Below are 25172 nucleotides of genomic sequence, written 5' to 3' on the forward strand. Positions count from 1 at the left end.
CTGCAGAGTGCCAACAGGTGAAAGTGAAGCTCTTTGAATTATACTTCCACCCTTGAAGATGAGTTAGAATAGCAACACTCCACCTGACAACCCCACTGCTCACTGCAGAGCCCTCAGTGAAGACACCGAGCTCGGAAAAGACCCGGCTGCCAAGATTCCCCTGGTGCTTGACTGCAGTTTCCCATTGATTTAAAACAGTGATGTATTAAATCAAACAGCCATAGAGACTTACTCTTAAAATCCCACGCCCTCAGGTGTCACACTGACACCTTGGGTTTTGCTGGAGAGATCAGAGCCAGCTGATGGGACAGCCCAGCCCCACTCACACTGAGATAATCCACTTAAGCAAGATCTCATCTGTTTACAATCCCAAGGCTGAGCCCACACAGGGTGAGCCACAGGAATGTCTCTTCCACAAGTTTTGAAGTTTACAGAAACGCTATAGACTGCCGGCACTTCAGGGTGACAACAAACCTGCTCCTGTCCCCTTCTCCTCTCCTACCTCTGAGTCTGCCTAGGCCTTTCTTTGCCAACCCAGAAGGTAGCAGGTTGTGGCTGCTCCTTTAACAGCTTGGTGTAACCAGGTGTTGGAAGTTTCCTGCAGCTCCTTTTGCAGCCCTAGGGACTCTCTACTCAATCACCAGTCACCACTGCACCCCCACCCAAGCTCTCTGCCAGCTGATCCCCATGGATCCTGGAGCCCACCAGACAGCTAGAAATGCTGGTTAGAGACCAGCACCATTTTGGGGCTTGCTACACTGCAGAACAGCTTTGGATGTTCTTTTGAACAACTTGCAGAGAGATCCAAGGTCACTTCCCAAGTGACACTGTTCTATCCCTGTCCCTCTTGAGTGCTGCACAGACCCAGCTCTGAACCAACTGCTCCAGCAGACAATGGATAATTTTGCTCAGACTAAGAAGTTCTTTGTACTTTAGCTTTTGATCAAGAGCTTGCAGTTATTTCTGGTCAGTCTGCTCATACTTCTCATACTAAGGGGCAGTCTGAGCTCTCCTTCAAAAATCCCATTTCCCACCCTATTTTATTGGCAGGGCCAGCCTTGCTTCTGAGCACTCCTCCTCCAGCAGCTGTGAGCAGCAGCACAGCTCAGCCTCTCCTCCCACCAACCCCTTGGATCTTACTCCATGCAAGCCCAGGCTGTGCTGTCCTGCCTTGCCAGTGGCTCCCCATCATCCTCCCAATGTGACGAGCAGACACAGGCAGGGAAAGGGACTGCCATCCTAGGAAGTCCAGTGACAAAGTCTCTTCCAGTCTCCTGCTCTGCCTGTGGCTGTTTCCAGGGCAAGAAAAAGTGGCCCTGTTTGTGCACTGAATGATGCAACCACAGAAGCTGAGGTTCCCACTACACATATTCCTGTGCAGGTACAAAAGAATCAAGTGTCACATTCCAGACAATTTTCTGGGAAGATTTTGCTGTTCATGTATACAAATGCTCATCATCACAGGTGAAGAATGGGAAGGGGGATATAAAAAAATTTGATCAAACAAAAATCATTTGAACACGATGCCCTAAACCATGAGTGTGGGTTTCAGGGAACAGCTTTCAGGCACAGAGCCTCCTACTAGATTCCCTGCTGCCAACTGTGAAGAGTTTTGCTCCAGAAGGTAACAGTGACTCAGAACCTGTGTCCTGGAATATCTGCAAGAGAAGATGAGTCCCTGGAGATGTTCCCCTGTTTTAGAGCTTCACAAATCACAGCCTCCCTAACTCGCTCCCAGTGGGTAAGTGTGTGAATCAGAAAAATATAAACTTCCACAGACGTGGAAGGGTTTGATCTGCAGCCTTGGGAGAAGCTTGGATTGATGTAAAAATACAATACACAGACATTAAGCAGAAAAACCATAAAGTTCTGTTTCTCTAGTTGTAAGTAAGAGTATGCCTTAAGTGAGTGAGAAACTGTATTGGGTAAAACAGTGAAAGATTTATAACACAGGGGTGTGGTTGTATAGAGAAAGCTGAGTTTAGAAGTTATAATAGAAGCAGATGTGTATATGTGTGATAATAGCCCAATGGATAAAAGTATCCACAGTGCAGCAGAAGTAAGTAAAGGTGATAGGTTAGAAAAGCAGAAGTAAGTAAAGGTGATAGGTTAGAAAAGCAGAATAAACCCTGTGGCAACTGTCTGTTGGTTAAAAAAGTTTGTATTGTCTTGTAACAAAGAACTTGTGATTTCTTTGAGCTATGGCTGACTGCCTGCTCCTCTAAAATCTCAGCCTCTAGGACTGATGTTCATCTGAGCAATAAATCGTTCTTAGCCAGAAAATAGTCCCATCCCTTCATTAAAAGCAGTGACAGGTAAGACCCACCACAGAGGCCTGGGGATGCCCAATGTATGCACTCTACAGTTCCCACCTCCAGGTGCTGGTGTGGGAGAGGTGCCCTCAGTCAGCAATGCAGAGGCATCATGGATCACACAGCCAAAACTGGCCACATGATGGGCACTATCCCTCCACATCCCTTCTGTGGCTGAAGTTATGCAATGAAGGGACCCCAGAGACCTGCCACTAATTTTATTTCTCCCAAATAACAGATACAGATTTTGTAGTAATCTTGTAAATATTTCGAAATGCAGTTTTGCTCAGAAAAGGCAGGCAGAAGAGTTTCCTAGAGCTCTGTGCTCTCATTTCTCAACACAGGACTGTCAAACCCAGCTTTACACATCTCACCTCAGTGATGGCTGTCTTCTTTGGGCCCAGACCTGCAGATAAAAGGGAAGAACATCAGGAGAAGTAGGGACATCCAATAAAAACCCTCAACCCAACCACCAAAACTCAGAAAACAGCTCAAAGCTTTGTTTTTTCAAGTACAGCAGTCAGCTTTTAGAGCAGCTGGTTTTACTCAGTTTTCAGCTACACTAGTGCAGGAATCTGATGGTACAGGAGTCACCCGAACAATTTCATATTCAGAAGCACCAAAATGCACTTTTTTTCCCCAGCAACAGTATTTCCTAGAGGCTTCAGCAGAGAGGTCTTGCAAGTCTCTGCTGCCCCATTAAGCAATGGGTCCACACTACACTGAAGAGTTGGATCCACACAGAAACCCAGAGAGACACTCCTGAAGCTGTTTTCCAGCCACTCAGAAAGCACTTGACAAACTATATTGATAATTGAATATATTTATAGAATCCTATGTCCAAATATACCACACAAATGAATGCATCATTTATCTTTATCGCTGCCTCGGGAGAAGCCACTGCTGCTACATTACAGCCAACAGTGAAAATCAGGGTTTTGCCTTAAGCTTTTAGGTATATAATCAGAACTGGAAATACGGGCCCAAACCCTCTGACGTGAGGCCATCTCCCATTTCCTAGACTGAGTTTGTTTTTCTGAGCCCAAGTTTACAAGAAGCTCCTTAATTTCAGACAGCAGGGAGCTCCTGTGTGGAAAGTGGGACTGTGAGATCCAGCCCAGCTGGCTCCTGAGAGTGACCATGAAGGACCAAGAGCTGCTGGAGAGGAGCTCCCCACACCACCCCAGCAGCCCCCAGCACTTCTGTGTGCACAGACCAGCTCTCATGGGGGAGTCTCCTGCACAGAGCACAAACTCTGTCGCTGTCGCTTTAAGGCCTAACTTCCATGTATGAGTCTGCCACTCCCTGCTCCTGTCCAACAGGGTTTTCTATAGGCACAGATCCTTAGCAACCCATAATCCTTCAGAAAGGGCTTAATTTTGCAAAAGACCATTGAGTGCAGTTTTGAGTTCATCTACATTCATATTAGGGGGTGGTCTTCTCTGGGAGGGACTGGATGTCCTCTGTGTCCTGGATGGAGAGCAGGAAAAACCCAAGAGCCCCCAACCCATCTTCTGCTGCTTCAGCATCTCCACCATTTGGTGAAGGAAGGACTTGGAGGGTTTACCCATGGTACCTGTTCAACTCCCTGAAAGAGAAGCAGTGATGCTGCTCCAGGGCTTGTTTCAGAAGGAGCCTGAGCAAGAACCTGAGCATCAGTACCTGAAGGGGCTCCAGGAGAGCTGGAAAGGGACTTTGGACAAGGGTCTGGAGAGACAGAACAAGGGGGAATAACTTCCTACTGCCAGAGGGCAGGGTGAGATACGATATTGCAAAGAAATTCTCCCCTGTGAGGATGGTGAGGCTCTGGCACAGGGTGCCCAGCGCAGCTGTGGCTGCCCCTGGATCCCTGGCAGTGCCCAAGACCAGGCTGGACAGGACATGGAGTAACCTGGTCTATAGGAAGGTGTCCCTGCCCATGGCAGGGGGTAGAACAAGATGAGCTGTAAGGTCCCTTCCAATCCAAAACATTCCAAGATTCCACGATAATGGGATGACAACGCCAGGGAAGTGTGTGACTCAGTCACATTTTAGAAAATATTTCAGACTCCGGAAAGCAAATAAACAACAAACCTAACAAAAAACCCTTGGTGATCACAGGGGAGATGAAACTGCTCTGACTCAGAAGTGCTGCAGGTGTCTCACCACCCTGATCTCCACAAACTGGGCATTCCCTCACGTGAAACAAATAGGTCTTGTCACGTGGCATTTGGAGCTGCAGAGCACCCCCGGGCCTACAGCCCGGCCTGCGGGGCAGAGCCAGCGTGGCACAGGAAGAGTCACTTCTTGTTATTCTCCTTTAAACAGTGCCCGACTCCTGCCTCAGGAACAGCCACTGAAATGCCACTCCCTGTGCTGCACAATCCCACTGCAAACGGGCAGAGAGGAGGGAGCAGAGTGGGACCCTGAAGGGTGCAGAGAAGCTCCCCTTGGGCACACACTGAGGCCGGCCCCTCAGTGAGGGGTGTCACTGACACGGGTGACACACACCACGAGGGACATGAACCCTGTCACTCCTCCAGTTCTCAGACTGCAGCACCACATGGCTCAAGACCACTGCGAGCTCAAAATGTGCTGAAAAATTCCTTCTTTGGCCTAAGCCAACACAATTTTGTGATCACTGAACAAAACACCCTGCAATGGCACAGAGAGCACGAAATACAGCTCTGAGTGAGCATTTGGCTAATGAACTTCCAGGGCACAAGCTGAAGAAGCACTTCCAGACCATGGGGGAATCCAAAGGAGCTAATGCTGTTCCAGACTGAGCACTGGAAATTGCTGGGAACACAGCACAGCTGAGATCTCTGGGCCAGGGAAACGTTCTCTCTCTGCACGGCTGCCACTGCTCTCCTGCTGCACTAAGCTCGTTTCTGCACTTTGTCGCAATTCCAGAGCAGGAGATTATCTTTAATTTTGTGATAATTACAACAAGCCACTTTCATTCCCAGCTTTTAAGTGTCTGCTGCTGTACACGCACCAAATGTGGAATCAACACCAACCATCCACACAAAGCAAAGGTATTGGAGGGAAGGAACCAAAGATCTCGGGGAGAAATGATACCTGACGTGGGCAAGAGCAACCCCAGCAAAACTTACCTCTGCCCCCACCACTAATAAAAAGCAATCAGCTTTATAAAATCAACTTGTCTAGTCACAAAATGTAAAAATCATCCACTGGCTCCTCTGTGCATGGCACATGGCTGTGCTCGGCTCAAACAAGCTGACAGATGGTCTGGCAAAATCTGATTTAACTCCAGCTCCGGGGGTTATTGAGCCACGAGGCAGCGCTGGGTTTGCGGGAGCGCTGCTGTGGGAAGTTTTGACACTTAACGAGCTAATTGAAATAATTCTGATCCGATTTGGTGTGGCTTACCAGGCCGTGCTCAGAAATGGGATGAAAGGCTCTTGGAGGGAAACCCTGAGATGAAACCCCAACTTTCTGCCCTGCCTCCAAGTCTGTGCCTAGGCTCTGCCAGGCACTTCATGCATGCTTGACCTGCTGCCTTCAGTTCTGTTCTCATCTGTGCAGGGCTTCGAGTGACCCTGTCCCAGTGCTTGAGCTTCTATGCAGCTTCTGAAATAAACACTTCAGTTGTGGTATTCAGCAATTCCCATCTCAGACTTAACTTGTGGTTTTTTCCATATTCACAGTCACACTGGACATCTCCACCACTAAGCTTACACCCTGCAGGACAGGCAGGAATTTCCTCCTGGAAAGCCTGTGCACAGGAAAGGGCTCAAGTTTCAGCTCTACCAGCCAGAGGAGCAAAACCTCCACAAGGTAAGGGTGGAGAAGCCCTGGCACAGGTTGCCCAGAGCAGCTGTGGCTGCCCCTGGATCCCTGGAAGTGTTGCAGGCCAGGTTGGATGAGGCTTGGAGCACCCTGGGATAGTGGAAGGTGTCCCTTCCACTCCCTCCAAAGCAGCTCAGGCAGCTGTTGCCAAAACCCTTCATCATCAAAACAAACGTTAGAGGCTTCTGTCCACTGGAATTAATTCCTTAAAAGGTTTACAAAAATCCAGCAGAAGCCTAATTTAAGATCATAGAATATCCTGAATATCCTAGTGGGATCCTGGAATATCCTGAGGAGGAAGGCACCCACAAGGACCATTGAGCCCAGCCCCTGTCCCTGCACAGCCACCCCAACACCCCCACCCTGAGCAGCCCTGAGAGTGCTGTCCAAATCTCCTGGAGCTCTAGCAGCCTTGGGGCCAGGACCATTCCCTGAGGAGCTTGGGCAGTGCTACATGATCTAATAATGAAGTTTTCTTTATATACACAGACATATATTTATAAATTTTAAGTATTTGATGCTTTATGATGCCCTAGAGAAGTCAAAACAAATCTGAATAACCAGTGGACTCCTTTCTCTGATCAGAACTGCTGCTGCATCTTTACTAAAAGCTTCACTTTATTTAAGGGTTTATAAGGACATACAATGTGACTGGAACTAAAAATACATGAAAACAGAAATGCTACATAAGCTCCTTGGCTGGAGGCTGCAACAGCATGACTCTCCCAGAAATCCAGCACACCAGAGACCTGCAGTTTTCCACTTACACCCAGCCTGGTCTGGTGGAAGGTGTCCCAAAGGAGTGTGCCTATCTCATTCTCACTTTCTCCATTGAGATCAAGACAAAGTGACACAGCTGAGCAGCCCATTTGGACAACAAGGGGATGTGGAGACTGTAACCAGGACATGATTCCCTGTTCCATCTGATCCCTAATATAGACTTGCTCAGTCAATGCCTTACAGGCAAAGGCAGGAACAAGAATGCCAAGACAGGAGCTGTGGAAGTTAAAGCCCCTACACATGTATTGCTATCGAAATACAGGCAGAAAGGATGGAAATTAAACATACCCATCAAAAGAGACCGCTTTTGTAAGAGACTGCTGGTAAAAACAAACTACAATTAAGGGAGACTGGGGGAAGGTGATTCAGCAAATCATAGAATGGTATGGCTTGGAAGGGACCTTAAAGTTCATCTCATTCTGCCCCTTGCCATGGGCCTTCCACTAGATCAGGGTGCTCTGAGCCCCCTCCTTGGACACTTCCAGCAATGGGGCATCCACAGCTGCTCTGGGCACCCTGTGCCAGAGCCTCAGCACCCTCACAGCCAAGAATTTCTTTGCTATTTCCTATCTAACCCTGCCCTTTGACAGGGTATTCCCCTTGTTCTGTCCCTCCAGGCCCTTTTCCAGAGTCCCTCTCCAGCTCTCTTGTAAGCCAGAAAACACTCCTGAGCTGGGAAGCAGCCCCTGAGCCAGAGCAGCAGCCAGCTGGGCTTCCCAAGCAGCCAGCAGGAGCATCAGGCTGTGTCTCAAGGCATAGGCAAAAGCAACCCCTGAAATTCTTCTCACACACCACACATGTGGCTCCAACTCCCAGCACAAGGAGCAGCAGCACAGGGCAGTCCCAGGAAGGGAGGGGACACCACAGGGAGCAGGAACTGGCTGAGCCACCCCCCAGAGAAGGCAGCTGAGTACAACCTGCCCTTCCCAGGCACCTACTTCTGAGCATTAAACATATTTTCTTCCCATAATTCAACACAATTTTATTCAGATGAGAATCATCAAGTAAGGCACAAAATTAAATTAAAATGTTGGGGTTTTTTTCCCCCCTTCTATGTGCCACCTCTTGGCAGAAAGCTGTAGCTGTTCAGCACCCTGGGCATGGATCACTGCTCCTGCCATCTGAGAGCTTGCAGAAATAATACAGAAATAAAGCAACCTGAGATAAAATCTGCTTGTTATGTAGAACCTACATAAAGCTTTACTATCTAAATGTATCTATTTTTCCCTGCAGAACTGCTGGACAGACTGACTTTTGGGATCATCCACCCAAAACTAGTCCTGGAAAAACCCAGCTGACCCTCTCTACTGCCTGGTTCACCCCATTATTCATCCTAGTGCTCAGGCAAGGCTTGCTCCATCCCTATGGGCAAGCATAGAGGGGGAGGAGACGCCTGGCTCGGATGCACCTGCAGCACAGGTAGCTCAACATTCCTCAGGACACTTTAGCCAGCATCCAAAGTCCAGCATCTATTTGCAGCAGAAATGCAGGCAGCACCGGGGAGTATCCAAACTGGGCTACCAGGAGTAGCCAGAGATAAATAATTCTGTTTAATCCCACCTCAGCCACCCTGACCTCCTGCCTGTCCTCTGCTCCTTCTCGTTACCCACATGGGCTCCGTGCCTTGTTTGAAGCGCACAGGAGCCACCTTCACATAAACAACATTTGCACACCAGGATCTGCTGCCCCAGCTCCGTGTGCTGAACTCTTCCCACGGCCTTTGTCTTGTTTTCCTCAGCAGAAACGCCGGGGATGAGAACAGCAAGGCTTGTACAAATAAATGGCTTGTACACACGAAGGGAAAGAGCTTAATGTGCAGGCTGGGCCTCAGGGCACTGCTGTGCTACCTGCTGAGAGCAGTGACATGGCTGACCCCTCCTTTCCACCCTGGGCATGGACATGCTCTTCCATTAAGTGGAGACAGACGGGCACAGGGAGCCCCAGCCACCCCCTCAGGCTTCTGACCCCCAGACTCCAGAAGCTGCTCCACTGCTAGCTCCTAGGGATCAGCACTGAACCTGCATTTTACAGCCCAGCTCGGCTGATCAAAGCAAACTTCCAGCTTATGGAGCATCAGCACTGCCAGGCACTGCTACAAAAGGATGTTCTGCAGTAAAGGCATCTACCAGCCTGGTTTATTTTTGGGTTTATGCAGAAGCTCTTTCTGCCTCAAAAATAAATCCGTTTATCCCAGCTCAAGAGGCAGGGCAGAAGCTGAAGACGCAAGCAGGGAGCTAACACGTTCCTTCCTCATCATCAGCTGCAGGTGCCACCACATCCGGGGCGCAGCATCCCGGGTGCAGCCCTCCTCAGGGAGCTGAGCCAGGACATCACCATGCTGGAACGTTTCCTTAACAACTTCTTGGAAAAGCACTTACAGCACCAAAGCCCAATTACAGTGAGGAACAAGCAGGACAAGACCGGGGAAATGAAATTTAAAAAGAACTGATTTGTTTTCTTGTTTTGGATCAGCTGCATGTAGAAAAAGGACAATTTTGGAGTGTTGAGCCCAAAGTGTGTGACACAGCGACAAAAAGCACAACAAAAATCTCATCAAAAGCAGCACACAATAGCTGCCACCCAGCAGCGGAACAGGCTGCAGCCGCTCAGCTCAGTCATTATGCAATCCAGTGGGATGTTCGGGCAAACATCTGCTCCATGGGAAAGGTGCAGCCGTATCTGAACACCGTGTTCCTGCTCCCTTCCACGCGCCGGCCACAGGAGGATTGTGCAGGGGAGGAACACAGGCTCCCCAGCACGTCCCCCGCGGGCAGTGGGGGCAGGAAGGCGGGAGGCTCCCAAGGTCGAACACCCAGTAGCAGTGCTGGGAATGCCGGCCTCTTCCCACCTTCTGGCTTCGCTGTTTATTACAACGTGCAAGCACAATCTGCCTACCAGCACTCACAACAAAGCTTGAGCAGAATTAGAGACAGCAAACATGGAGCAGGAAGTGTCACCTCTGCAGGACCGAGCCAGTTCTGTGCCTGTGATGACACTCAGGCACAGAGGTCCCACACTAAAACCACTACGCCAATTTAGAGCAGGGCCATAAAAGGCTGAAGGACTTTGAAGCCACATTCCTCACAATCATCCAGAAGAGCCAGAGCAACATTCAGCTGCCCTTACTTTTGTTCAAGGGAAGGATAAGCTTCAAATCCCCTACTAGCAAGTTCCAACCCACTGACTGCTCACTCCAGCATGTCCTGCCTGCCCAGAGCTGTGGTTTGGCAGCAAAAGGACACAGAATCTTCTGCTGCCTTTCTAGCTGTGTTGCAAAACCACTGGGGACCTGAATGTAGCACATACCCCAGGCAGCCCCTGGGACTCCATTCTGTGTGTTCAGATGGAGTTTCCAGCTGCCACAAGGTCTCCGAGAGCCACTTCCCAAACCCAGGTCAGAGAAGCACAAGGCAGCAAAGGAATTCACTTCCCTCCTTAATTTTCCAAGCATCCCCCCTGCCTGCAGACTCCTGCTGAGAAGCAGGATCCAGGACCTTTAACATGTCCTACCTATGTGCAGGGAAGGAGGCTCACCTCCATCCCCCAATATGCTGCTCTCCCAATGCCACTAATAAAGAGGGAGAAGCTTGACCTGACTAATCTGAGGTTACACCCTGCCTGCCACAGCCAGAACAGTTGTTCTGTCCCAAATACCCAGGGTTTCCATCGTGGCACAGCTCAAGGCTTTGGCTGCCTGGGGCTTAGTGTCAGCCCACAGCACCTCCCAGCCAGGTAGGGATTAGTGCTGCTGGAGCCTCTTCACCAGCCAGGCTCCTTCTGGAACTCACTGGCTCTGTGAGGAAACTTCAAGGCAGGTGCCAGGCAAAGGACAGGGAACTGCTAGCTGGAAAAAGGATATATTCACTGTGCTCAATCCCAAAATTTCTTATGCTGATAAATAGCACAGGATATTGTTATTGAGAGGACAAACCCACTTTAACTAGAGCAGGAGGATGACTTTGCACATCAGCTTGGCTCTCTTTCCAATATTCCTTCTCTGGGTATCCTGCAGAGGATCTCAGCCTGTATGGGGGGAGCACTGGCAATACAAAGGAATCATTTCAGCTGCCTGCAGGAGCAGCAGCACAGCAGATACCAGGAGAGTTGGACTGCAGGCTGCATGAGACAGTGACAAACTATCCCCCTGCCTTTATTTATCTCTCAGCCCCGTCTCCCTCCAGGAGGGCTTGGCTAGATAATTCATAACTTCCCCTAAATAAAAGTGTCTTCCTCAAATGAGCCTGGGTCCTTGCTCACTCACCAGCAGGAATTATTCTCATCTAATTTAGCCTGAGAATAAAAGAATGCAACTCACAAAAGATATCCACCATTTTTTGACATTCTAAAAAAACCTGTTAAAGTCGAGTAACTACAGTCAAAGAAGGTAAGGAAATCTATTTGAAGTTTCCCAATAATCACCGACCACAACACCGGGACACAGAGATGTCACCACAGTCAGCACAGCTTTAAATCCATGGGATCCCAGCATCCCAAATGACAGCAGCCCCCAAAGGGAAAACAGCTGTTCTGACTGCAGGCCACCTTTCACAGGACATCCCAAAGGTGCACCTGGATTTTTACCTAGTGGGGCATTTCCTGATTTACTCTGTAGCCAAAGCTGCTTGGCTAAATCCTGAAAGATTTAATTCCACTCTGGCTAACGTCACCTGACAGATTTTCTGAGGGTGCTCAAGCACTGGAGACTTGAAAGGGGATTTCAGAGCAAGGTTACATATAACATGCGTCACTGGAGATAAAGTCCTTGTACCCAGCCTGATGGGAGCAGCCAACAAACTCCTTCACCGAACACTTCCAGGCTGCCACAGGTGCTGCTGACAACACTGCAATGTGAAGCTTTGCATCCCCATGCTGAGGACAAGACCTGGGTGGGAAAGGAGGCAGCAACATCTCTAACTTCTACAGGTTTCAAAAACAGATGTCCAGGCAAAAGCATTAGGTTGCATTTCCAGTTTTTAGAGTGTGAGTTTGTGATACAGCCCTCAAAGAGCACATCCTCTGCACAACTCAGACATGGTTTTCAAGTTGACCAGGTACCAATGAAAACACACATTTAAGAAAACATGCTTATAAAAGCAGAGCAGTGACACATCCAGTCAAGGTTTGACTTGATAATCTTGCAGGTCTTTTGCAACCTTAATGGTTCCATGATTCTATGACCTAGTTCTAAATAAACCTGAGTTTTTGCTCATGTAAAAAGGAGAAACCCAAGCTCTCCAGGCTGCAGATACAGCTAATCTGAGCTGGTTTTTTGGCATCATTCGAAACTCACTCTTCCAACTCCACTGCTTCCCATCAGCACGTCCTGTGCTTGCCTGGCAGCACCTCACCACCCTTGCTGCCTGTGCCTCTCCTGCACCACCCATCCAGATCCCAGAGCACAACAAAGTGAGGGCTGGCCAGCCCTTTAGGAGCAAACTCTGCTTAATCCATTCCAGCTACTGCAAATTCTTTCCTCCAGGTAGATCCAGATGGATCCTGGGCTGCATCGAAAGAATTGTGACCAGCAGGTTGAGGAAGGGGATTCTGCCCCTCCACCTCACCTGTGTGAGGTCCCACCTGCAGAGCTGCCTCCAGGTCTGGGGTCCAACAAGATATGGAGCTGCTGGAGCAAGTCCAGAGGACCTGGAGCAAGAGCAGGAGGCCCTCTGCTCTGAAGCTGAGGGTGCTCACCTGGGCAAAGCTCCAGGGAGAGCTCAGAGCCCCTTGCAGGGCCTAAAGGTACTCTAAGAGCCAGAGAGAAACTTTGGACACGGGCTTAGAAGGACAAGACAAGGGGGAATGGCTTCCCACTGCCAGAGGGCAGGGTTAGATGGGATATTGGGAAGAAATCTTTGGCTGTGAGGGTGGTGAGGCCCTGGCAGAGGATCCTCAGGAGCTGTGGCTGTCCAGCCCTGGCAGTGTTCAAGCTCAGGTTGGATGGGGCTTGGAGCAACCTGGTCTAGTGGAAGGTGTCCCTGCCCATGGCAGGCGATGGAACAAGATGAGCATTAAGGCCCCTTCCAACCCAAACTATTCTGTGATTCCATGATCCCTCCCCTTCCTGGACATGCCAACACCTTCCCTCCTCCCCAGACTGAGGGGGCTGGTAGCCAGGAGGGGTGTAAGATCCGTGTATCTCGGGCTGCTGTTTGAGTCCACTTCAGCTAGCTATGGACCCTGGCCCCCACGGTCTTACACGGACAAAAGCAAAAGACCAGAAGTGCTCTTCTCCATGTGGGGACACTCCTGTTGCCAATGGGACGCCACTGAGGAGGGGAGGGGGGGGGGTAACCAGGGGGCAAACCACCAGGGGGTGTAGGGCAGAGGGAGAGACCATGTGATGGGAGAAGGGAATAACAATTCATGCAATATAAAGACTACTCAGTGCAAACTTCAAATCACCCAGTGAAAAACCACAACTAAAGAAACTACTTAGTGCAATACAACAGAAGGGTCCTGAGCCTTCAGTCTTCACCCCAACTGGGGCTCTGTGAGCAACATTCCCCAGAGCTGCAGCAGCTCTGGACAGACAGGTCACTGTGCTGTCAGACTCAGGAATGACCTCCAGGGCAAAAGCTACTGACACAAGGTGTGGGGAGTTGGAGGTGAAGAATAAATTTATATTATTGCTCATTACCATGTTCTTTTCTCACCAGCCCAGCTAAGGCCTTCTGCTCTCTGTGACTCAAGTGTTTGGGTCAGGTGCTCCTGCTCTGCTCCCACAAAGGCACCTGAACAGATGGAAGAAAACAAACCACACCAGAACAAGCTCCAAAGATGGAGTGTGCTGCCAAAAATTGTAACTCAAAGTTTCAGCAAGCCTCTCCTCTCCCTGGGATCCTGGCTGTAGCATGGTAGCCAGTGACTCAGCTAGGAGCTGAAAAGAAGATACCTAAAAAAGAATGACATTTCAAAAAATACTTCTAGAGCTCTTACTAGGAAATTTTAACAGGTGAGACACATAAAGAGTGCATGAAGAGACAGCCTGCTGCCCATGCTGGGCTACAGGGATGTCTCAGGGATGTGTCTTGCACTACACCAGCCATCAGGGACAGCCTCCTACAGTGCAGGCAGCCACGAGCTGAAGGACAGGCTGGTTCTGGCACAGACCTGCAGCCTGCTCAAAGCTGGGGCAGAAAAGCAGCTTCTCCAGCCTGGCCTGGAGGACTTGCACTTAAGAGGCTGAGCCAGGAATTTATTACTTCTATTTAACCAAGTGCAGCAATGCCCATTTATTTATTCACTTGGGAACCAGATCTCCAGACTCTGCACAGGTATGCGCCCAAAGATGCAAAAGAAGAAAGCAAAATCCAAAAGAGCACTCAGGCTCCCAAGGTGCTGCTCAGGCAGAACTGAGGCTGTTCCTGAGCTTGTTCTCCTAAACTCCTGCAGGCCCCCAGGTGCTGAGGACCCTGCAGATAGCTGGCACTGTTTTCCCCAAGGCTAAGCACCCACTTGTACCCAGCACAGCCACAAACCCCTCTGGGAGCAGCACCATCTTGGCCTGAGTTTGCAGAGGCCACAGGATGTGCCTCACCTTGGGATTCCTGCACTTGCACAGGACAGAGGAGGGGTCAAGGTCCCTCTGAAGTGATGTGGTTTCTAGGATGTGTCTGACAGATGAAAGACAGCAAGTTACCTTGGAGTTGAACCCCAGCCAGCTGGATCAGCTCTCTTCCCAGCTTTCCAGAGCCTCCAGATCTTGTGCTGTGGGTTTCAGGGCAGCTCTTCTCCAGTGAGGAGAAGGAGGAAAGGCATGCCTTAAACAGAGAGAACTACAACTAAAGAATATTGACTGACTACAACTAAGAATATTCCTGTCCCACATAGGGTTGGCAAGACCCCTCTGCCCAGGTGGGATGTGCAGGAGGGGTGAACCCAACCTTAACCAAGGAGGCAGAAAGCAAGTTTGGGCATCGAGCTTGAATTCCCAAGACAATGACTTTGCAAAAACGCAAGTGACCACCTCAGGAAGAGCCCAGGCTGGCTGCATACACAGCTCATAAATGTGCACTGAAATCACTTTGTAAGCTCCAGATGCAACTGAGAACAACTTCTGGTCTTCAAGGCTCTCAAACAGAGCCCTGAATAACTTGTGCCCTTCTCAGGGCTTTTCTCAGCATCTGCCCAACACAAGGAAAAACTTGGGATGCCATATGAATCATAGAATCACTAAGGCTGGAAAAGACCTCCAACATCATCAGGCCCAACCTCTGACTGAAGCTCATCATGCCCACTAAACCATACAGCCAAGTGCCATTTTCTACTTGTTTTTTGAACACTTCCAGGGATATCATCACCACCACTGTTCTGGGTGTGGTCAGCCTGTCAAGGCCTGACCACTCTTTCAGTGAGGAAATTTTCCCAGTGTCCAACCTGAACCTCCCCTAGGCTACCTTGAGGCCGTTTCCTCTCCTCCTGTCCCTGTTCCCTGGGAGAAGAGCCTGACCCCACCCCAGCTGGCCCCTCCTGTCAGAGAGTTGTGCTGAGCCACAAGGTTACTCCTGAGCCTCTTTTTCTTCAGACTGAGCCCCTCCAGCTCCCCCAGTTGCTCCTGGTGCTCCAGCCCCTTCCCTTCTCTGGACATGCTCTAGCCTCTCAATGTCCTTCTTGTAGTGAGAGGCCCAAAACTGACCCCAGGACTCGAGGCAGGGCCTCAGCAGTGCCCAGCACAGGGGGGCAGTCACTGCTCTGGTCCTGCTGGCCACACAACTCAAGCCAGCAGCATGGAGTGAACTTCAGCTTAACATTTCTGAACTACACGGAAGAACCTCATGAGTTCTTTAACACTGTTTGCTAAGATTTCAATAAAACAAGAAATAAATTCATTTCCCTGAACCAGAACACTACAAGTTTGGATCAAACAAACACACACTACCACTGACCTGCAAAAGAGAGGGGGAACAGCACAATCTGCTCCTCTGTTTGGAGATAAACACAAGCTACAGCCAGGCACACTGACATCAAATATTCCCTCTGAAAAGCATCTCCAGAAGGACAACCCAGTTGTGTGCTCAGGCTTCTCCTCCCAACCACCAGCTCTCTGGTTTATGGTGGTGGCTGTGGAGGCAGGAACAGACAGAGGTGTGTGGTGACGCTGGCCAACACTTACACAGCAGTTCTCAGTGGGGAATAAAGGATTCTGCAGACTGACATGGGCAGTCTCATGGGCTTAAGGTCTACATTTCCTGGCTGGCTCCCAATCCAGTAGCTTCCTCCCAAACCAGACAGCTTCAGCCTCTAGCTCTGTCCCACCAAGGCATGGGGGGAAGCCCAGCAGGTTTGAGCTCCTTTCCCACAGCACAGCAGAGGGGCAGCTGAGAGGCTCAGAGAGGCAGGGGGGAAGGTGTCCGTGGGAACAGGAGAAGGCAGCTGTGATGAAGCAGAACCATCCTGCAGGTACCACAGCCCCTTTTTCAAGGATGGGCCTGACTAAGCTGTACAGTTTTGGATGGGCTTCAGTCTTGGCTTCCTCTTCACCAAAATGGGTGCATTGGTTTTGCCTGCATTTAAAGGTGAGTCATAAGGCAAAGGAGCTTTGGAGACTGTTCTCCTGTCAAGTCAAAAGCAGGAGCTCTATTAGAAAACATGAAGTACTAGGCAGCACTTGCTACTTCTGCCTGCAACACACTCCTTTTTCCTTTAGATGAGCAGCTGCCAATTCAGACACATCTTATCCCTCCCTCCCACAGGTCTTGAATTAAGTCATTTTTCACCCCACCTCACCCTTACAGATTAAGTTTTTAACCCACTTCACAGCAAAACTCAGCATTTAAATTTAATTTCTTCAGCTGCTGTAAAAACCCACCTTCTTCCTCTAGGTCATAGTTTTCTTTTCATGCTGGGCACTTCCAGCCTCCTTTCACTCCTAGTTTTCAGCTTAGAAAATATTAAAAATAAATCCAATCTTTGTGTTTTAAAATCTGGAAGTTCAGGGAGCCACAGTATGTCTCTGAGATTGTTATAAACTTTAAATCTCCTCCCCTGTGGAAGCTCATTGCCATCCCATCCATGCAAAACCAGAGCCTGCACATATTAAACCAAGTTCCTCCCAAATTGCCACGTTTCTCATTTTCTTTAAGATGCATTTTCTGGCATTATTGGTCCAGAAGCCACTTACTCAAAAGAGTGTCCCAGATAGTTAATCCACCAGGGACTCCTGCCCAATACTGAAATGAAAACAAACATCCAACCCTCTGAGACTACAGAGGAGAAAGACTGTCAGCAGTTCTCTACCATCAAAATAAATTAAAGCCTGAAGAGATACTGGGCTGAGAAGAATTATCTTGGAATTAAAAAAATCCATATCAATCAGTATGAGGCTTCAGCCTCACCTCCAGTGCTGGGGCACTTTGGGCACCACAGGATCAGAAGGATCCAAAGCTGGTGGAGAGTACCCAAAGGAGGAACACAGAGCTGGGAAAGGGGCTGAGGAGCAGCTGAGGGCACTTGGCTCCTTCAGCTGGAGCACAGGAGACTGAGGGGAGGCTCCTGGGGGCTGCAGCTCCTCCCCAGGGGAGGCACAGGGGCAGGGGCTGAGCTCTGGGACAGGGACAGGGACAGGGACAGGGGGCCAGGAAGGGCTGGAGCTGGGCCAGGGCTTGGCATGGAGCTCAGGGCAAGGTTCTTCCCCCTGAGGGTGCTGGGCACTGCCCAGGCTCCCCAGGGAATGGTCCCAGTGCTCCCAGGGCTGCTCAGGGTGGGGGTGCTGGGGTGCCTGTGCAGGGACAGGGGCTGGGATCAATGATCACTGTAGGTCCCTTCCAGGGTCCTACAGTGATCTTCCTCTGGAATATTCTCAGGATATTCCAGGAATCTGTGAAAAGCTACAAAATGCAACATAATATTTACCTCCTGAAAAACTTCATTGTCTTGTAATGTAAGTCAGAATTAGACAGGGAAAAAACATTCCATTAAGCAAAGGCAATTGTTAACCTTCCAGATTTCAGCTCTAATCACTGAACAAGCAGTCCTCACCAACCACTGAAACCACCCATAACATGTGCTATTTAAACTCTCAAATAATCCCCACCTGTTAGTTAAGAGTGAACCCAAGGCCTTATTTCTGAATTCCACCTCAGCAAGTGTCTGTAACTGAGCATGTCATTAACAGTGACAAGCACAGCTTTGAGACTTCATTTTCTGCTCTCTCTATTCCAGCTTTGAAGTCAGGGACTATTTTACATCTCTACAGTTTGCATTTCTGCCAGCAAATGCTCTGCGCTTTGTACACTGCCCCCGTCAACACACAGCCAGCCAGATGGAAAGAGCGGCACCCAACATGTACAGAGAGGAGGAAAACTGTCACTTTGCAGATGACACCCAGTTAAAAGTGACATTTAAAGAGAAGACACACTGTTTCAGGTATTACATCTGCCCTCTGGGCTGCATGTAGGACTGAGCACACCACCCCTTCATCCTGGCACAGGGATGCAGAACCAGCTTCACTGACGGAAACTGCGGAATCAAGAACGCAGAGAGACAACCAAGTTCCACATCAGCATCTAAGTGGAGTGACTGTGACTGCTGAAGTGCCATCAGCACATTCAGGGAAGGAGCACTCAGCCAGAAGAGGATTTCAGCCAGTTCCCTCCCTCTGAAAAATGAAATAATGGACAATTTTATACTGAAAAATCCACAAAATCTGGTCCATCAGATGTGCAGAGAAACTACAGAAAGAAAAACTACTGCAGCATCTTTGTCCTCAGCTGCTGCATCCTGCTCAAAGCAGAGGCTTTGGCAATATTTCCTTGTGTCTTGGCCCAGGTCACAGAATGTGCCAAACATGACAAGGCAGCACAAAGATAGGCATATCTTCCCTGGTATTTTAGAGCAGTTAACAAAAGTCCATCACTTTTGCCTTGCAGAGAAGAACTCTTCCCTCTACCCCCATTAACCCACGAGGAAAATGCCATCACCGTCAAAATGCCAGGCTGAGCTCCAGTTCACAGCCCTACACCGGGAAGAGAGCTGCACATCCTAAAGACACAACCAATGGCCATGGCAGGCTCCAGCTCTTCACCTTCACTTTACTTTGTACAATGCACACGTGTGTTTCTAGGCCTTATGCCAAGCCTGAAGGTTTTTCTTAAATCCCTCAGTTTTTCAGGACCTCAAGTAAAATCAATAGACACCAGAGGTAACAACTGACTGAAGGTCAGCTGTCCCCTCTGTGGGATCCACTGTGGAAAAAGTGGTCACAAAACCAAGCAGGCTCCAAGGGCAGAAACCAGCCATGTCCCACCTCAGCTGTTGTGACTCCCAAAATTTTATCAACTATGTTGGACAAAGCAGGATACACCACCACTGGTGGCTGAGCCTGAACTCTGCCAGAGTTCCCAAGTGTTTGGACAATGCTCTCAGGCACTTGGTGGGATTCTGGGGGTTCTCCTGTGCAGGGCCAGGAGCTGGACTCAATGATCCTTGTGGGTACCTTCCAACCCAGGACATTCTATGACTCTGAGATTTCCGGCACTTCGGTCTGCTGGGAGGCTCACAGGACCTATGAGATGAGGCTTGAGCTTTGAAAGGGCTTCATGAAATCTCTCAAAACTTGCCAATTACATAAAAACACTCAAGTGCTCTGAACCCTTTGTGAGTTGTATAAACACACCAACCCAAACTGCTCCACTCAAGTTGCTCAAATTTGTGCCAAGGGGCCTGAATTACCTGAACTCAGACAGCCTCAAATGAGATAAAAATCCATACACAGACATTCTGAGCCAACTCCATCACTGGAGGGCTGACAGGACCAGCACTGAACAGCACCTGAAGTAATGCTGTGACTGTACTGCTGCCCAACTACAAATGGTGAGAACCCAGGTAAATTCCTAGAGCTCAGGAGGATGACTGTCCTTAAAACAGAATCACAGGTCCATCCACAGATCAGGAATTCCACCCCAAAAAATAATTGAAATAAGTGAATTAAATCACCTTGAAGTCAATCATCTCACACACAGAAACAACACTGTTTCGCTGTACTGTTGGAGAGCTATCTTTGATTCTTTTGGTAGGTAATAAACAGGTAGAGAAGCCTCCCAAGGCCACAGGATGCTCCACAGCTTAACAGCAGCAATACAAAGGTGGTCCCCCTTCATCATCACCCTGCAGCACAAGTGGCTGGGATATTCTCCCATCCTGCAGGAAGGGGAGGAGGGAGAGGCAGATTAAGGTGACCTAAATTACTACTCCTTTAAATATACAGGAGAATTGCTTTTATTCTACCTACTTCATTCCTCCTGGCCTTCCTGTTCCACACAGGGTTGGCAAGACCCCTCCGCCCATGTGGGGTGAACCCAATCTTAACCAGGGAAGCAGAAAGCAAGTTTGCGCATCAAGCCTGAATTCCCAAGAGACTGACTTCACAAACAATGCTCTTTTAATGGACATGACACATGTTTCTGTGTCAGTCCTCAACTCCATCAGGCTGTACTTCAACAGTCCCAGTGGTTGTCTCAGCCACTGGAAATTCAGACCTTCATTACTTGGGTGACAGAATATAAAGCAGCAACTGAGAACAGCAAACACCAAGGGAAAGAAAAGTCTAACCAGCAATTTAAACAACATCTTGTCAGGCAGCAAATGAGCAGGCACAACAGTCTTGACTAATTCTACTCTCGCAGAAGCACAACACGGTCACCAGCACAGTCTGACACATCCAAGACACCCATTTTGAAGGGCGGCATCCTGATATGCCCAAAGTTTGGGTCGCACTAAGGACATGCTTCTAACACCAGCCCTGCTAAATGACTGTGAACTCAGGTCCCTGGCCCCAAAAGCAGCCGAAGTGTTCTGGAAAAAAACATGAAACAGCTGGGGAATTACTCTGATTTACTAAATTCGGTGAAGGAGTAGAGACCTGACTGGCTCCCAGCCCAGCATTCCCTTCCTCTGGTGAGCTGCATTTTCTTCAGGAGATGGCTGAGGTCAAAGCACTACCAGATCTTCTGGAAAAGAAATTAGGAGGTGTCTGCCACGATACAGGACCGCAAACAACTTGAATGTGAAGAGTCAGCAGCTTGACAGAGCTTTGTCCAAAGCTGCATTACTGAGTTTAACTGAAGAGTTAACAGCTGCTGTGCCTAAACAGGCCCTCAGAGCATGAAAATTCATTTTGCAGGAGCCACCAAGACCCATGCAAGAGCTCCCACAGGAAAGCAGAAGCAGGAAAGCTTTAACAGTGGCAGCCAGATCACAGGGCAGAAGCTGAATCAAGCCTCATTCCCCGGCGTGGCTGGGAGAGGTGAACATTATGCAGTAAAGTGAAAAGCAGCACTGGAGCTCAGTGGAGTCTGACCAGTCTGACCGAGCTCCCCACCAGCCACGGCGCCAGTGGCACCATCCCAGCAGCGCTGCTGCGTCTCAATGACCACAAAAGAGGCAAAGCTGCCCTTGTCTTGTAATCTATTAATTCCTCCCAGTTCAGGAGACTGAGCTGTTTCACCCAGAACAAAGACAGGAGCTGCTGCCTATGCTGTTCCCATGTTCAGCTAATCTCCAGGCCCTTTCAGTCATGGACGTGGATCTGCCCGGGCTGGTCTTGTGACAAACCCCGGGCCATGACCTGGTTCCCTTTCCTGGATCAAGGAGTGCCTTGGGCAGCAGGAGCAGCTACAGTTGTGCTCCTGGAATGTGGGCCCTAGCCTTTCCAAACACTCCTCATGCAACAGGCAGGTCTTCAAAGATGAAGGCAAACAGCTGGTTTACAACTTCTCTCTTCTCCCAGGAAGTCTTCCCCACCCTCTCTAGTAGCAATTTCTGCAAAGAGAACATGCAGGTTCTGCTGATTACAAAGGAGATGAGGACTGGGCTGTCTTGATGGGTCTGCAAAGCATTCACACTCCTCACACTGAATGCAAACTGCACAGGCAGTGGTTGGACATAGCAAAGTTTGTTTCCTGCAACTCCAGATCCAAAGTTGAGCACTTATCCAGAGGGACAGAACTTCTCATACGCATCTGCCAGAGGCGCAACTGTAAAGAACATGTCAGCTCCCCGCTTTAAAAGAACACAGCTCTTCTACACATGTAGATTATTCCAGCCTGCTTCTGTCTTACAGTAAATATTGAAGAGAAACCTTCACATCACATACCGACTCCTTAGCTGTACACATTTGTGGTTTTTTCAATAGAATTAGAAAAGAGCAGTATGCTCGCTACAGATGAAAGCCTGCAGCTTTCAAAGAAAGCTGAAAGAGAGGCGAAGGGACTCACATCCTCTCCCCTAGATCTGTGAGATAAAAATATGTCATGCTAAGTGGTGACCAGCATCATGGCCAGGGCTCGGAACACTGAGGCAACCCAGCACATTGCCAGCTTCAGATTTCCTCCCCACCACAGAATGTGCTCTGACTCAGCCTGGTAATTCACCACAAGCCAGTGCCAAAACCCACATGTAAGCCAGAGAAGCCACAAGAACACACCATGGAAGACAATGACACTTAATTTGGAGTTGACAGCATCTTCTGCTAAATATGTGGGTGAGGAGACAAAGCAACAGAGAAGCTGCTCTAATCACTTTAAGCTTTTTAATTACAAAAAATGCTTTCCAGAAAGTCTGGAGATTAACCCAGCTGTTGGCATCACTCAAAAGGTCAAGCAAACAAGTGCGAGGCTGCTTAGGAAGTGAGTATTTTGAAGACCTACCTAAGAAGGAAAAGCCCCAACATCACTGTATGCACTGGCTTCTACAGGGCCCTTGGAGAAGACAGGCTCCTGTCCACAGACTCAGTCTGCCAGCTCTCCCCAGAGGGGGAGAGCCTGGGAGAGCCAGCAGCTGCTTTCCATTTGGCACACGGTCCCCAGGAGGCAGGTGAGCAATGCTGGGCTCTGCTGAGGTTTGCGCTGCTGGGGATCAAGACCAAGCCTACTTCATACAGGCCACAAGTTTGGTTTTTTACAGGATCCTCTTCCTTCTTGTGCTTTTGTTTCATTTCACCATTGAACAGCCTTCGGCTCCCAGGCCTTTGCAGTGCCTTGATTTCCTCTCTGCTGTGCCCATGTCTTTTCCTGTCTGTGTGTGCATTCCTGTGGCAGAACAGCAGCAGCAGGGACTCAGCATGGTGTGTGTCCTCACCCCAGCATTCAGGGAAACATGAGCGGCTGCACTGGCACCCTCAGCCAGCAGCAAACACCCAGGCCATGCTTGGCCAGGAGCTCTGCTTTGCCAAAGACTTACAGAACACAACAGTACTTTTCTCCTTTGAGTTCTTGCACTCTCCATGGATTTAGAATGGTGAAATACCACAGAGGTGTGTCTGTCTGTCTATCTAATAGTAAGTGCTTACAGGGAATCCACACCAAACAACTAGGGCTTTGCACCTGCACAACGCTTCTGCCTGGTCCCACAGACATGATCAGACAATCAGTTTGATGTGACTAAAAATTATGTTGTTGGGTACATTCACAAGCTGACCCAGCTTGTAGGCCTGGGAGATGGGTGAAGGACAGCAACACTGTCACTGGGTTAATAAACAAATCAAAGGGGACTATCAGAGATCTTGGTTAGAGACTTGGAAAGACCTAATGGGAAAGGAAATACCCCACCTTGCCACCTGCTGTTCTGCTGCTATTTATGAGCTTCAAGGCCAAACTGGATGGGGTTTGGAGCACCCTGGTCTACTGGAGGGTGACCCTGCCCATAGTAGGGGGTTGGAATGAGATTCCTACCCAAACTATTCTTTCATTCTATGATTCAAACATTCTGATTCATTTCTCTCGCAACATAAGCATCTTGGAGGAAAGGAGGTGCCAAGGTCTCTGTGTTAAACCAGAGAGTGTGTCCCCAAACTGGCAGCCTACTCCAATACCTCCTGCTCCCACTGTCTTCCCTGGGATCCAGGAGAGACTATGAGAGTGTATCCACAGGATCAGACCATCTGGAGAAGGCAGGACCTGCTTTGGCTCCCACTTTCCTGCAGCCAGGATTCCAGAGGGAGCATCTCATGCTAGCGACATGGCCAGCAGCTCCCTCTCCATGCTGTGGGGATGGAAGCATTGAGCGTTCAATTCCACCTAAACAAAGGCAACCCTCCTTGCACTGGGATTAGGAAATATTTCCCTCTTCCACTCTGCTTCTGACATCCCCCAGTGTAGTGCAAAAGGTGCAGTAATTTCTGCTTTTTGAGTCACAAGTTTGTGACCCCCACATAACACCTGCAGCTCCCACATGCACAGATGAATACATCTCATACCAGTAGGTCCCAGCAAGCACATGGTACTGCATCCGTTGGGAGTGAGGAATCTGCCAGGTTTCTAGAGATTAATTATGGTATATGGGAATAAGCTTGGCAACCCAAAAGGATGGATGGGAATAATCAAATACTGACAAAGCTGAAGCAGCAGGTGATGAGAAGAGCTCTCAAGTCTTTATCAGAGTATCACACAGCCATGGCAGGACTATTTCTGGAGTCAACTGGTGCTAACTGAAAGATGCATCCATGAAGGAAGAGTGCTGGAATTCCTGCTGCTGCCTTTCAGGCTATAATCACCCTATATAATCACCTGGGAAGACCATATTTCTTACAATTGTGCATCTGGCAAGAGCCCATAATGGTCATGTCAGTGAATCATTTCAATAATAGTTCCCAAATTATATACTGTTCATACTGAATCCACTCAGGTCATTCCCTGAGGAGCTCTTCCAGAGAGGCCCATGTGCCTCCCGAGTGGGACGAGGCAGTGGCAGTTCTGCCCAGCAGCGGTGGAATGGGCTGTTATATACAGGTCAATGCCAAGTGCCGGGTAATGAAAATGAGACTAATCATTCCCCATCTTGCGTGTTTTCAGAAACTCGTTCTGCAGCCTGCCCTGACACCGATACAAGCAGGCTCAGCATCCTTAGGGCAGTGCCCACATCTGCCTGCTGTGCACACTGCCCTTCCCAGTTCCCAGGCTCTACCATCCCAGCTTCCCTATGTGCTTCCAGCCGATTCATATCTTAAAGAACAATTAATTTGCCAGAGCAGCCTGAATTTTATTTTCATTGCCTTCCTCCTTCCCTGCAGCTGAGCTGTGACTTATTGACTGTGAAGTGACTGCAGGGTCTTTAAGAGTTCAAGGCACAGGGTGTTTTTCTGCCTGTTCCTGCCTGGCTGACTCCCTCTGTAATCATCCTCGCCAGCACCATTTCACGCCACAGAGGCATGTGACATCCAACTAAGCTGTGAACCATAATCATGCTGGGGATGATGTTTACATTTGATTTTTCCTGAAGCTGATAAGCTCTCTTCAATTTCCCCTCTCCATCGAGTTGGTATGAATTGAACTGCTTATGCCCTACAGGATGGAA

The 25172-nt window shown here is 49.1% G+C and overlaps 1 protein-coding gene across 6 annotated transcripts in view; it reads right to left on the minus strand.

Moving 5' to 3' along the window:
- PIP5K1C (phosphatidylinositol-4-phosphate 5-kinase type 1 gamma) overlaps nt 1-25172 on the minus strand; it is a 53415-nt gene that overhangs the window by 24838 nt on the left and 3405 nt on the right. For all 6 annotated transcript variants that reach the window (XM_050986180.1, XM_050986179.1, XM_050986183.1 and 3 more), the window contains exon 2: nt 2687-2718. In XM_050986180.1, the coding sequence (XP_050842137.1) occupies nt 2687-2718 (32 nt within the window). The remainder of the gene's footprint in view (nt 1-2686; nt 2719-25172) is intronic.

The sequence above is a fragment of the Serinus canaria genome, chromosome 28 (genome assembly GCF_022539315.1).
Source record: "Serinus canaria isolate serCan28SL12 chromosome 28, serCan2020, whole genome shotgun sequence".
In the NCBI taxonomy this organism is placed as follows: Eukaryota; Metazoa; Chordata; class Aves; order Passeriformes; family Fringillidae; genus Serinus; species Serinus canaria.